This window comes from Phyllostomus discolor, chromosome 15, assembly GCF_004126475.2.
Source record: "Phyllostomus discolor isolate MPI-MPIP mPhyDis1 chromosome 15, mPhyDis1.pri.v3, whole genome shotgun sequence".
NCBI lineage: Eukaryota > Metazoa > Chordata > Mammalia > Chiroptera > Phyllostomidae > Phyllostomus > Phyllostomus discolor.
This window is the reverse complement of record NC_040917.2, coordinates 11,455,169-11,469,435: the sequence shown is the minus strand read 5'-3', so window position 1 is coordinate 11,469,435 and position 14,267 is coordinate 11,455,169. Positions and strand designations below refer to the sequence as shown.

Genomic DNA, 14,267 nt, shown 5'->3' with positions numbered 1-14,267 from the left:
CCTAAAAAGCCTAAAACTTTACCATCATCAGAAATTGAATGATGAAATTATCAATAGACTCCTGAAGGCTTATTTACAATTACTAGAAAATATCATATATATATATATATATGCATTATTCTTTAGCAGGTTCCCAAAAGAAATAAAATAAAAGATCCTATTTATTTTCTGAGATGAAGGCAATTATTCTCTGCTGTTCTTCCTCTCTCCCTGTTCCTCCTCCTCTTTGCTCATCTTCTCTTCTACAAATCTTTTCTCTCCCTCCTTTTTTCTTCATTTTCTTTCACCTTTTCCTTTCTCTCCTTCTTCTGGGTGGTTGAGAATGCACATTTAACCCAGCCCAAGTACTGAGACACAAAAAGGCAGGAAAAGTTCTGGGAAAGAGAAAGAATAGGAGCAGGTTTTATATTATGGACTTGAGGAGTTAAGTGAAGTCACTGTCCAAGTTCAGATGTATAAGGAAGGATCCCCTTACTTTTCTGACTTGTTGATCAAGCATCCTTCCCCCTTGATTTCCATATTTTGGTTCTTTGAATTCTAATTGAATTTTTTAAACAAATCCCCACAGAATCTCTGCCCTCTCAATGACAATAATTAAGGAAAACACTTCCTTCTCTCCTTCTCTTTGTTTATGCTTCCATGGATTCTTTTGTTATTTTTACAGTCCTAAGATGTTTATGGCATGTAGAACCATCTGATGAAGATCAGGAGACACAAAGATGAGGATGGACCAGGTCAGAAAGCTGCAGGGTCTCTGACGACTATTTTTCGGAAGGATGATGTTGATTATTGCTAACATGATTTTTTTTTCATGTATCACTCTTTCTTCTTCTGTGGTCAGAACATAAATGGGAGACTCAGATGCCCCTCTTCATCTTGCCAGGTTGGAGGATCCTTTTGCTGCCAGCTCACATCTCCTCCCTGCAAATATTTATAACCTAAAAATAAAGCATGTGCTTCGTGATTGCGGTATGACTTAAGCTGCTTATTCTTTCTAATTGAGCAGAACCCATGTTGACAGGTTTATTATTTTAAGCGAGGCGGAGCAGGGCTCCTCATAGCTTCTTAGTACCACAGCCTTGACCCCGAAAGAGAAGCTAGAAAAGAAATGTTTGTTAGAAATATTCAGAGGAACTTTCCGTTATCATTCATCGCTGGGGTCTCCTCTTTGGGCAAGTCTTTTACTCCATTAAAATTGCCTACAGGAGTGAGGAAAAAAAAACACAGCAGCCTGAGCAGTAAACACATATTAGATTCCTGAGAATTTACCGCCAGACAATTTTCTCTGTGCTTTAGCTCTCTCAGTTACACAGCGACGGAAATCATATTGACCTGCTTCCTAGGTAGTGGCTGAAGTCATTGCACAGCAGCTTTTAAACTAATAAATGAGCGCCCTGCCAAGGGAAAACAATTGAGGGAGTGGAACAATGAAAAAGCACTTCGGCAGTGACGACACTCAGCCCAAAGCCTCCAGTACATTCAGAGCAGAAAGAAATGCTCCTTCCTATTAGTGGCAAACAAAGGGCCCCATTTCTGTGTTCCCTGCTCTTTCACCAGTGACGTCAGCCTTTGGGAATTTTAATTGGAAATTTAATTTGGGCTAAGACTCAGAGGAGAATTGAACTTCCAATCCCGGCTTGTTAGTGGAATTAATGTTGCCCCGTCTTTGTGATTGAATTCATCTTATATATATTTTTTTAATGATGCCAAATAATTATTTCTTGCCAGCTAGGCCAGAAACAGCCTGTGAAGGATACAGGAGATGGCGGTGTTTGCTCCACGCTAGGGCTGAGCAGCTGTGCATCATGCCTTGAGACGTTCTGTTTGCAAGCCCAGGGCGTGACCCTGAGTGGGACTTTCTCTGTTCCTGTGTGTGGCAGCTCTGACCTGCTCCGTGGTTGTACCTGAGTGTTCTTCCCCTGGACTGAGAGATTATGAAGGCCTCCAAATATATTTCTAATAGCCCTTGCTAGAAATGTATAATCTCTACTTTCTTGAGATCTCTTGAGCTGACAATTTCCTACTGCCTAGTGACATCGTCGCCATTTGTAAGGTGGTAATGCAACGCGTGTTGCAAAACAAACCTAACACTCCACCAGACCTACAAAAGTACAGCACGTACAGTCATGCCCAGTACACAGTACCCGATAATGATAATAAACGACTCTGTTTCTGGTTTATGCGTGTACTCTACATTTTATCATTAGAGTATATTCTTTCTATGTATAAAAAAAGTTTGCTCTGAAGCAGCAGCCTCATACATCTTGTGTTTACCCCCTCCCTGGATTGCTTCACTTCGTCTTGTGCTTGATTTAATTTTGTGTTGTTTTGTGCAATAACATGCTGGATAGGCTTGTAGCCTCGGAGCAATAGACTACCCTTCGAGCCTAGGTGTGTGGGAGGCTGGGCCGCCCGGGGTTCGCACTCTCTGATGTTCGCTCAACAATAGAATTACTGAACAAAGCGTTTCTCAGGACATGTCCCCGTCAGGAAGTGGCGCATGAAGGATGGGAAAATAACAACACCCCTCTTTCATCCTACAAATGAACCCCCTGTGTGGGGTGACTTGATCAATAAGGCTCCGCTTTATTGAGCAAAGGGGACCAGGACCGGAACTTAAGGACATTATTTTGTGATCTTGCAAGTCACTTTCCCTTTGGGGTCCTCTGTTTCCTCGATTTCGAAATAAAGTTGAACTAGCTGTTCTCCAAGGTTCTTCTAGTCTTCTCTCTCTTGTTCCTCCTGGCATGCATTACTGTTCCCATCTCCCAAAGACAGCAAGAAGTTAAGGGGTATGGACCACCCGCTGTGGCAGGAAAGGGGCCAGAGAGGACATCTCAGAGCTACGGGCAGCCTCTGAGCTGAGATTCAATCCTTCCTTTCTGTTCCCAGGAACAAAAACTTCACCTGGAGGGCAGACGCAAAATCAAGTTACAGCTCCTAGCAATTACATTTCCTGCAGTAACTCAGAATATAAATCAGCAACCAACTGGAACCACGTTAGTTGATCACAGTTGAGGGTTCTTTTGTCTCTGTCAAGAAAATCAAAGACATGCTTGTTCGCATTTTTATAAAAATCATGAAAACAGCACACCGGACGTTTGTAAATGATCAATTGAGCTGTGGTTAGGCTAATTAGTATTAGTCATTGTGTGTTACAGCGAAGAACAGTGCGGATGCCTCTCCTGTCGTTCTGCTTTGAAACCGGGGACCACTAACGTAAATAGGAATTCCAGGGCAGCGTGGAAGAGGACACACACAGAGACAGCAGGACTTGCCTCTTGCCCACAGGATGCTGTGGTTTTGTGGGTGTTCCACTTTATAAATAATTCTTCCTGAAAATGAAATACTAAGCCAGTCTGTATCATACTCCCAGCCTCCCTGCTCTCTGGCTGGACATTTGAGCCAGTCCGTTGATCTCTTTGCACCTCAGTTTCCTTCCCTGTAAAATGGGTTGTTGTAAGGTTCCAATAACTGCAGACTTGTAAAGCGTTTAGGACAGTACCTGGTGCCCGGTCAGCGCTATATTGAATCAGTACCTGTGGTTATTTCTCCCTATGCAGTAGGATGATCGTATTAAACCCACGTATTCCACAAGGTCTCCCTTTATGTCCAAGTGCAAGGGACAGAATGGAACCATTGATGTAACTCGACTTTATTAAAGTCATTACTCTTAGAACAGCCTCTTGGTAGGGCACGCAGGTGTTTGAGGTCCTAAGCCTCTCTCAGTGATCACTAATACTACATCCATTTTGTCAAAAAGACCATCAGTGTTTTCCTAAGAGTAATTCTCTTCCAAAGAATCATCAGCTGGCAAAACTCCAGCCTTTTCAAGATTATTGTATTCAAACAGTTGAACCACTCAGTCAACCGTGTGATTGAGCCTAAAAGTCAAGAGAGCCCGTCAGGATGCTCAGTGGGCATGTGGCTGGCGTATGGCTGGTGTGATGCTGACATGTGACTGGTGTGATGCTGACATGTGACTGGCATGTGGCTGGCATATGGCTGACATGTTGCTGATGTGTGGCTGGCACATTGCTGGTATGTGGCCAGGCTGTGCTTAGGGACCCACCAGCAGGCAGAGAGCTGATCCTGGCAGGTAAGTTCTGTGCTATTGATCAGGCAACTTTAACAGTGACTCAGCTCATGCATCAGTCAATCAATTTAGCTTTTTGTTCCTTGGAAATACAGATGTAGAAGCCCTTCAGAATCCCGAATCTGTGTCACTTTTCCCACTACCAGCATTTTAAGAAGGTTTGTTCCTATACTTGTCCTGAATTCTTTTGTTCTGGCTGAAAAAATCTGCAAAATGAGGCCAGTGCCTTTTTCTCATCTTCGGTCAACACCAGCCTGAACCAGGCAGGAATAATTAGAAATGGGCATGAGTCATTGTGAGGTTGAGAGCAAGATGCTCGTAGGCGGTGTCATTGTCCTTACATCTCCAGAGGGCCAGGCGTGGCTTCTTCCCTCGCCTTCAGCTTCTACCGCTGCAATGAAGTCACCGAACAGTACGCCGCCAGGCCCGCAGAAAGCAGCTTACACAACAGAGGGAAGGGAAGGCTAAGCCTTTGCTCAGGATGGGATTGTCAGCAATACCGGTGGCACCGACAGTGACCCCTGGCATCCTGATGGTGGTAAATGGTGCACGAAGAAGGTCCCAGAGATGACAGATTCTGCGATGTTCATAATTATGCTTCAGATGAAGATCCGATGGTGCATCAGGGACAAACATCACTCACTCGTAATCGTGGTGCCATTAAATAAGACATTTTATGCTTCCCGTTTTTCCATTCGCTCTTAAGGAATTGGTTCACCAGATTTCCAGATTCAAATGTGTGATGGTAGACATTCCCAAACAGGGTACGCAACAGAGACCGGAAGACAGAGCAACACTGACTGTCTAGGAGTATCCTTGCGCCCTGGACTCTAATGCGCAAAGCTGCCTTCCTAAGCACAGCCCTTCTTTAGGCCTTTGTTGCCTTTGTTCGCTCCTTCCCCCTACACACCCCTGCTCTGCTGCCCGGGAACTTCTGCCCCAGCCACAGTATTGAATACCTACCCGGTCGTGTCCCCTACAGTGACACTTAGCAGAGAGCAACAGCATATGCAGTGCGGGTCACTGTTCTCTGCTGCACTGGCTCGTTGTCCTCACAACACTGCCGTGTAGGTGCTGGGGGCACAGGGGGGTGTCACTGACCCCCAGCAAAACGCAGGAAGCGCGCAGAAGGAAAGGTTGCCATTCCGGCAAGTCGCCGTGGGCGGGACTTACAAAGCACTTGCTGGGACCCGGCTGGTGCTAGGTACTGGGGCGGAGGGTTTAAGGGGGCAGAGCTTTGCTCGCGGTTGGGTGCTATCGGGAAGGAGGAGCAGCTTTGTGACTAGGGATCTTCGTCAGCCTGTTTTACGTGGGAGGGGAATGAAGTGATGCTAAAGCTGTAATTGGTAACAAAGCAGCACTCACATTGGCCATGATGGGGCTATCTGGTCACCTTTGGGGCTTAGACAATGCTCACGTTTTGTCCGGGTTCAGACTTGCATGGAGTGGTCTTGTTTTTGTTTTGATCCATCCTGGACGGTCACGGGTGGTCCCATCTGATGTCGGCGTCTTGGAAATAGCTTATGTTTAACAGATCGCCTGGGCTCAGCCGTGATGCCAGGCCGGTTCCTGGAAATGTCAAGGCCACGCTGACGGTCACATGCCAGCATCTGGACAACAGGGACTACCTTTCTCTCTCTTAGTGGTGTAAATAAGGTGAGGCACTTGTCCAAACTCATACAGCTCATGAGCTGAAGATGCGGAATGTTAATACAACTCTATCTGGTCTCGAAGCCCAAACTCTTAACGATTTGATCTCATTTTGCTTTCATGAAACTTCTGTGTTCATCTCCCTGGATTTCTCAAGGAAATCCAACCAAGTTTCCTGGCATCTTCTGTGCACAGAATTGCATTGAATCTTAAGAACAACACTGGCCACTGACTTCAATGAGAACCCAAGCTTGATGGGACCTAAGCCCACTCTGCTTCAAGGGCAGCTTCTTGTCCTCCGAGTCGCACTCCTGTGTCAGAAGTCAAATTGTGTTCAAGTGTCACATTCATGTTACAAACACCTCTAGTCAGCGCTTTCCAGACTTCCGGCTCCAGCCACCTCATTTGGTAGGAGGGCCTGTGGAAACATGGAGGAGGTAGGAGGGGGGCCGCTGTTCCTTCCACGGGGCCTCCCTTCCCGTGGAGCCTTTCACGAACACTCTGCAGATCCAGAGAGGAAGTTTAAAGGTGGTGCAATCATTCTGCTCTTGACACTACACTGCCCCAAACCTCTGGTTACTCTCCTGCCCCGTGGGGACCCCTCGCCAGCCATTTAAGGCACCCTGTGATCTCACCTCTTTCTACCCTTTCCCCGTAATGCCTGCATATACACGCGCTGCTCCGGCTACGTAGAGTGACACGTCACTGTTTGAGCATTGCTGTGTGTGCGCAGCTGCTGTGCTCTGCTTACAACTCCCCTGCCATCACCTGCTAAAGGTTCAAGTTCATGAGCAGTAAAAACAGACCTGGAGAAGCAAGCGGGAATGTTCTGAATCACACGTGTGAAATAGCCTGGCTGCTGTGACCACTCAACTAGCCACGAGTGGTTTCTAAAGAATGAATTCTATGTCCTCACACTTGGGACAGAGTGTCCGGAATCTGTTAAAGTAAAATTGTTCATGGATAAAGACTTCTGCCACATCTGTTCCTTGATCTGAATGACTCTTTAACCCTTTAGGGCAAGGGTGTAGTAAGAAACATCCTCAGAAGGCAGAGGGAAGGCGGGGCTTGGTCTAGTCCCCCCATATTCATACACATGCACCCCTGTCCTACTCAGCTCCGATTGCATCCCCGTCAGCCTCAGTGCCTTTGCACACGCCTGCTGTGCCCAACATGCTCTGCCTCCTCCTGCTTCCTTAACCTCTGATTGTCCTGAGTGTGTTTGTCCATCCAAGTCTAGGAATCTTGAGCAAAGAATTACTTGCCAGGTGCACAAAGACATATGCACAAGGATGCTCATTGCTTTATGTCTGAGTTAGGGAAAAAAAATAGGGACAAGTCCATGGGCAGGTCAGGTAACTTGCTGTGTCCATCTATTCTGCTGTTAGTGTGGGGCTGATAATAGGACGCCAGACTGGTACAGATGAATGTGGAAGTTCTCCATGACACACTGTACTGGGGAGTCTTAGGGGCCAAGGTCACACAGTGGGTGACCTCTCCTGCAATCCTGGACAGAGTCTTGAGTAGGGGACTGGAGGACAAGATAAGAGGGGAGTCTAACATCAGTAGACCCCAGCTCCCTAAAGGGTGAAGGCACCCCTAACAGAGCCCTTACTGGGTGTTCAGATCATAAATCGTGTGTATTTACACTGTTCTCTCATGACCAAAACTTCACTTTGTCACTTTTATTGATGGAAGCAGAAGTCATGTGTAACTTTTACAAAGCAATACTGGACCCAAATGAAGCCAGGGCTGCTGCGATCCTGGGTGTGTTTGATCAAAGTCAGGAAACCTGCACTCAAATTCGTCTTCTACTGCTCACTAGATCTCTAGTATTTTTCTTGTCTGTGAAACCTTTATTTTCCTTGATTGTGAATCTTAGGAGGTGGGCAAAATAAGCTCTATGGTCCCTTTTTTAAAAAGATTTTAGAGAGGGAAGGGAGGGAGAAAGAGAGAGAGAGAGAAAGAAACATCAATGTGCGGTTGCTGGGGGCCATGGCCTGCAACCCGGGCATGTACCCTGATTGGGAATCGAACCTATGATGCTTTGGTTCACAGCCCACACTCAATCCACTGAGCTACACCAGCCAGGGCAACGGTCCCTTTCTTGCATGGTTCCAGGTCTGTTCCTCTTGAGGCTTGGGCGGCATTGGTAGGAATATTAATTGCAATGCTTTTTAGTGAATACCGTAAGATGGGCACTCTTCTCAGCCCTCTACATGCAGGCCTAGAGAATCATAGCAACTCTTCGGAATAGATACTATCACGTCCGTTTTGCGGAAGAAGAAAATGAAGCCCAGAGACTTAAGTTTCTTGTCCAAAGTCACACAGCTAGAGCGTTGTGGAGCTGGAACTTGATCCCAACCAGCCTGACTCCAGAATCCGTGATCTAAGTCACTGGGTTGTGCTGCAGTTAAAAGCCAGCCTTTGTATTGCTGCATGATTTAAGTATTCATACCAGAAATTAGTGTTAAGGAAACGAGTCTAAAGAGCTGATGGGAAAAGTGTAGGTGAGTGTGGGAAAATTACTTGTAAGAGCCCAAATGCAAAAGGAAGGCAAAATTTTACATTTTAACTGTCTTTATGAGGCGTCATTTTCTTATACCACATTGTGACTATACTGACATACTTCTGTATAAAAGTACAAAAAGAAAGCCTCACTACTACTTTATTCTTGTGCATTTTTTTTCTCGGAATCTAACGCCATCAGGCGCACGTGGCATTGATGCTTCCGATTTTAATTTCACAGATGAAAGAACTCGGTGTCATCTTCTACAACTGCAGCTGCCTGGTCCTAGACTTACAAAGGATATTCGCGTTGTATAGTTCATTAAAATTCAAGAGCAGAGTGCCTCAGACCTGGTCCAAGCGGCTCTACGGAGTCTATGACAATGAAAAGAAATTGCAGCTTCAGTTGAACGAAACCAAATCTCAAGCGTTTGTGTCGGTGAGTTACCCTCCTTCTCCCCCTCCTTTCCCCCTGCATGGGCCCTGTATTAAGTTGGAATGTTCCAGTGTGACCTTATGCTGGGCAAAAATGAACTCGGCAGATCCGTTGTGCTGCATTCCTTGAAGAGTTCCTGTGTGTCCATTCTTATGCTCAGTCCCATGCTATCTCTGTGATGATGACCATCCTGTGATGATGACAATATTATGTATTAATAACCATTCCTAATTCCAGATACTTTGTGTTAACTGATCTGACCCTCACTGCTGTCCCTGAAGGGAGACCCAGGATGGAGAGCCACCAGCTCCTAGGGCTTCCACACCAGATCCTCTCTCTGATGCCCTACATCACTGACGCCCAGACTTGTTTTTAGCAATCAGACCCTTTTTTTAAAAGATTTTATTTATTTATTTTTAGAGGGGGAAGGGAGAGAGAGAGAGAGAAACATCAATGTGTGGTTGCTGGGGGCCATGGCCTACAACCCAGGCATGTGCCCTGACTGGGAATCGAACCTGCGATGCTTTGGTTCACAGCCCACGCTCAATCCACTGAGCTATGCCAGCCAGGGCGCAATCGGACCCTTTGATGGAATAAATCTGAGAGAGCCCCAGTGTGTAAAGCAGAGGAAAGCGAAGCTGTTGTGCAATACTTGCCGGAAGCTGGAGGGCAAGAGACCCACCCAGAGGGGAGGACCCCTGGCAAAGCTCTCAGGCTGCTGACTTCCCTGAAAAACCACCACCCCACCCGCCTTCACCCACCTTGCCTGCCACCCCTCTACCCACTCACCACCCTGCTACCCACAGGCCCCAGCTATCTCCACCGTGTTACTGGCCATGGCATACAGCCCTGTCGTCACACTTTAAAGTGCTCCAGAACCAGCTGGGGACCCTGTTTAACACACAGACTTACAGCCTCCCCGTCCTTACCCAGGACCCGATCACGGCACCTTGGGTGAGACCTGGGAGTCTTGAGTTGCATCCAGCTTCTGAGTAGATCTGACACTTAAAAAAACATCTAAGCTTTAACTTGGCTGTTTCTCCATTGATTGATATCAGTGCTTTTGTGCCAATGACTTTTACATCACTGAACAGCATTTCGTTGAAGAGTGATCTGTGTCCTTTTAGCCTGTTACAATGAAAGCACACTTTTCCACCGTCTTTCCGTGCCGACATAATGGTGCACGTGAAGGTCCCGGCTGACGCTCTCAAGAGCATCAGTAATGCTGAAAAGAGGGGCGAACGCCAGGTTCTTCCTCACGGGGCCGTGCTGCAATGTCAGCGTTTGGTTTCGGACTGTGATGATGAAACATGGCTGCCTCGGCAAGGCAATAGCAAATGTAGAGACCAGCCACTCTGTACCTGAGTGAGTTCCTCCTGGAAAACAAACCCGGCTTCTGGGATGTGCAAGGAGCTCGAGAAATTCCTAGCTGAAACAGAGCGTGGGTATACGGATGCCTTTCAGGGATGCTTTAGGATCCCCTCCAGAGCTCACATCTTCTTCTGCACGCTAACCTGAAGGACATTTCAGGCAGAGCCAACAGGCTGAGGGAATAAAATAACTTGAATGCTTAATTTATGAATAGAGGTAAGAATGAGTAAGATGCAATCCCTAAAATCAAGCTAGGAACAGTCTAGGCAGGGCGATGAGGCAAGGGCAAGTTTATACGTTGGAATATGCTGAACAGTTTAACAAGAGCATCCTACGATGGAAGGAAAGCAGAGGGAGACAGGGCCCCTGGGTGGGGGTGTAAGAAAGTTTCATGGGGGAGATAGCATTTGAACAGGAACTCAGAGAATGTATAGGAGCCTCATAGACAAAAATACAGAAACACATCAGCCAGAGGGCTACTGGTGCGGAGACGCAGAGGCACACGAGGTGGGAGACGGCTGTGGGGTGGCAGTTCTTTCCATTTGGGGTGCAGATGGAGTGGTAGCCGGCTAAGGAGGGAGGCAGAGAAAGAGACGAGGCTGCAGATACGCCCCTGCCAACGAGACCAGACCGGACTCAGGGACCAGGAGTCCTGAGAGTGACACGTGTGTGTTTTTCCACATCATAGAAACGAGAAAGTGAGTTAGGGGGACATGCAGGAGCCCCCACGAGCAGCACTGGTGCCCAAATGAGGGGACCGGCCATCGGGAGCAGGGGGGACAACGCAGGAGACACTATAGGAACACCGGCCTTCTGTCTTGGTGACAGATGGAGTATCTGCGTGTGTGCTGGGGAGAGTGTGGACCCAGCATTGGCTTCTGTTTGGCTGGTTTTTATTTTCTTGTTGTTTTTTGGGGAGGGGCTTGCTTGTTTATTTTTTATTAGTTTTTTTTTTTTTTTTTTACTTTGGAGCTCATCTTCATTCCAAAAGAAAAATATCGTAAACCCACTCTGAATGAGTGGATTTTGATCAGAAACCCACTCTGCTACTCACCTGTCAAGGTGACTCTCTGGGCAAGGACACTGGGAGGGTGTGTGACCCTCAGTGCTCTCCTTTCTTCCCCCTGTCCTCCTCATCCGGACAGCAGGCAACAGCTCCATCTTCCCTCTGTCGGAGCTGGGATGGGGTCCCCGCCAGCACCGTGTGGGCTGTTGGCCCCCAGCATCTGAAGAGGAACCCTCACCACCATCACAGGGGAGCATTTGATGAGGGGCCCAGTACGGGCTCTCCGGGCAGTTCCAGAAGCTGTTGATTGGGCCTTTTGATGTTAAGCGCCTCTTACATTTTTTGCGCTCAGCACTCGCCACAGCCTATTGCTTGTCAGAGTAAGACACAGACTACAGAAACACCATTTTCAGTAGAAAAACCATGAGAAACTCAAAGTACCTCTTTCCCTTTCTATAGCAACTTGGTCTAAAAACACCAGTCGCTTTTTTAAAGATGGAAAAACCACTTTGAACAAGAGTAAAATATACCTCAAGTATAATTTGCCTCTTTTTCATTTTGTTTTCAAGTCTTTTAGAGTATCTTCTTTTCCGCTGTCTCTCCTGACGAATTTGGGCATCTTAATAAATCTCTCAGGTTTCCCTCTGGAATTATTGATGATCCTTTCTCAACTACCAACACTCCTCTTCCTGACCTAATGAAAGATTAGACGGAAGGAAACAAGCTTTTTAGATTGTACTGAGTGTTTTTATGGCCACATTACCGTTCCGATGAAATGACTTCTAGGGTAAATTGCTTGCTATATGTATTATATGGTAATGCCTGAGGAAATTCACAGCTATAAACTCCAGGGTCACATAAGTGTAGAGTTGGAGCATTTCTCCAAAAATCAGGGATGTGTGTATGGAAAGCAAGAATTCCCTCCCAAAATAGACTTAAAGGACAGATTTGAGACCCGTTCCGCCACACTCCAACCTCTACACGCCTCAACTCTGATTAGATTGAAAATACATGTGTCTTTTCTCATAGAGAACTGGAAAATAGGTTTACAAACATTTAGTGAAAGCCAAGATCCATTAAAACAGATTTTAAAAAAAAAACAACAACAAAAAAGAGAAACTCCCAGATGACAAAAGTTAATACTCTAAAAGTTTGGTTTTTGTGTCTTCACAGAATTCTCCCAAACTCTTTTGTCCTAAAAACAGAAGCTTTGACATCGACGCCATCTACAGCGTGATAGATGATGCCAAGCAGTACGTGTATATCGCCGTCACGGACTACCTGCCCATCTCCAGCACGAGCACCAAGAGGTCAGTGCATGCGTGACCTTGACTTAGAACCTGTCTCCAGGGCCAGGCACTAAACAGGGGACTGCTGGGGAAACCAGCCCGGACGCTGAGATGCCATCAGATGATGTTGGCTTGCTCATCATTCATATCGGCTGAGTGTGCACGCGCAGCTTACCCAGGATGCATCCCTTCCCTCAGTCCATTGTGAGGACTCAGGGTCTCACCCTACACAAGTACCTCAGTAGTTTACATTAGAGGCATAAGAACAACTTCATTCTGAAGAGCCAGTTGTTTTCAACTTGACAATTATTTGAAAACTAAAATAAGTGGGAAATAAAATAGCTTTTTGGGGGAAAAAATTGAAAAATATTAGTTGGGATGTGCCTAAATGACTTACTACAACAGAATAGGTCTGGCAAGAGTTTCCTTAAAGGGTGTCCCACCCTGTTGTATGCATGTCGGTCTTCATCAAACGCTGAACTGTCATAATACCTTTCCACTTAAAGGGCAAGGAAACTTAAAATACGTATGTTGTCTGTCAATCCATCCCTCTGTATGAGGAAGGGAGCATCTTAAAAATGGAGACTTTTCAACGATTCCTCATTGTTTCAGTGTGGAAATACATGGGATAAACCTAGGGGCAGACTGCACGCTCCTACACCACTGAGTGCGGGAATTCGTGGCTCCACCCCCAATATTTCTCACTTTGGCTTTCTTGCTGGGAATGCAGAGATTCAGGTGCCTTGGGATGTTTTGAATAATACACTGAATCCAGGAAAAGTGTTCCAAGTACACATTTCTGGGAGTACAACCTGAGGCCTTTTTAATTTGGAAAATTGCAATTTCAAAATAACCATTTATTGAAGTTAAGTGATTAAGAGTGCCCTACATGGCTTGAGTATTTTTCACGTTGCCAACCTCACATATGCATAATACGCAGTTTCTTTGTGCTAATGACTGTAGGATTACGAAAGGCGTATTTCCCCAGAAAGTGATTATTCCTAATGACTGTTAAAAAGCATTGTAAGGTGCACGTTATTAAAACACATCTACTTTTAAATATTGGATATCTTTTGAACATTCATGTTTTTTTCACATTTTTTACCCCTCTTTTTCATGTTTTAATATATTTTTTAAGATTTTATTTATTTATTTTTAGAGAGGGAAAGGAGGGAGAGAGAGAGAGAGAAACATCAATGTGCGGTTGCTGGGGGTCATGGCCTGCAACCCAGGCATGTGCCCTGACTGGGAATCGAATCTGTGACACTTTGGTTCACAGCCCGTGCTCAATCCACTGAGCTACGCCAGCCAGGGCCTGTTTTAATATTTTTTAATTCATTGTTTACTTGGTTTTAGATTCAGTTCTGTACTTCAGCTTCCCTTAGGGAAGATTTTGAAACATAGCAGATAGGTTTCACCTGGTTTTATTGTTCAGAAGGAGAATGTTGTCAAGGCTGGGTTAGGGTTGGATGATGATTCCTCATGACTGACAAAATCTTCATTCCACAAAGTTCCACAAACAACATTAAGATCCCTTCATGGCCAAGGAGAAGGATTAGTGATTATAAAAAATCCTGGAAATATAAAAGTTAGAGAAAACTAAAAGAATGTTAAAGAACTGAGAACGTAACCTGAAATTTTGCATTTTCATTTTTAATCTATCATTTCAGCCCTTAGTCCATGAGCATTTTTATCATACTTTGGTATTTCAAGACTTCTAATGCCTCCAGCATTCAAAATGAAAAGTCATCAGAGACCTAAGAAGTAGTTCAAACATCCAGGTTATAATTAAATTCTATGAATAAAAAATACTTTAAAAGTCAGATTGGTTACCTGTCTTTAAATCATCCTGGAAACATTTTTTTAGTTTAGCTCTAAAGACACATAGAGCAGAAGCTCATGCTGGGGACA

General features: G+C 45.6%; 1 protein-coding gene across 4 annotated transcripts in view; it reads left to right on the top strand.

The window, feature by feature from the left end:
- The window catches only part of PLD5 (phospholipase D family member 5), a 217,899-nt gene that overhangs the window by 187,856 nt on the left and 15,776 nt on the right, over positions 1-14,267 (top strand). For all 4 annotated transcript variants that reach the window (XM_028531292.2, XM_036016210.1, XM_036016211.1 and 1 more), the window contains 2 exons: positions 8,496-8,693; positions 12,241-12,377. In XM_028531292.2, the coding sequence (XP_028387093.1) occupies positions 8,496-8,693; positions 12,241-12,377 (335 nt within the window). The remainder of the gene's footprint in view (positions 1-8,495; positions 8,694-12,240; positions 12,378-14,267) is intronic.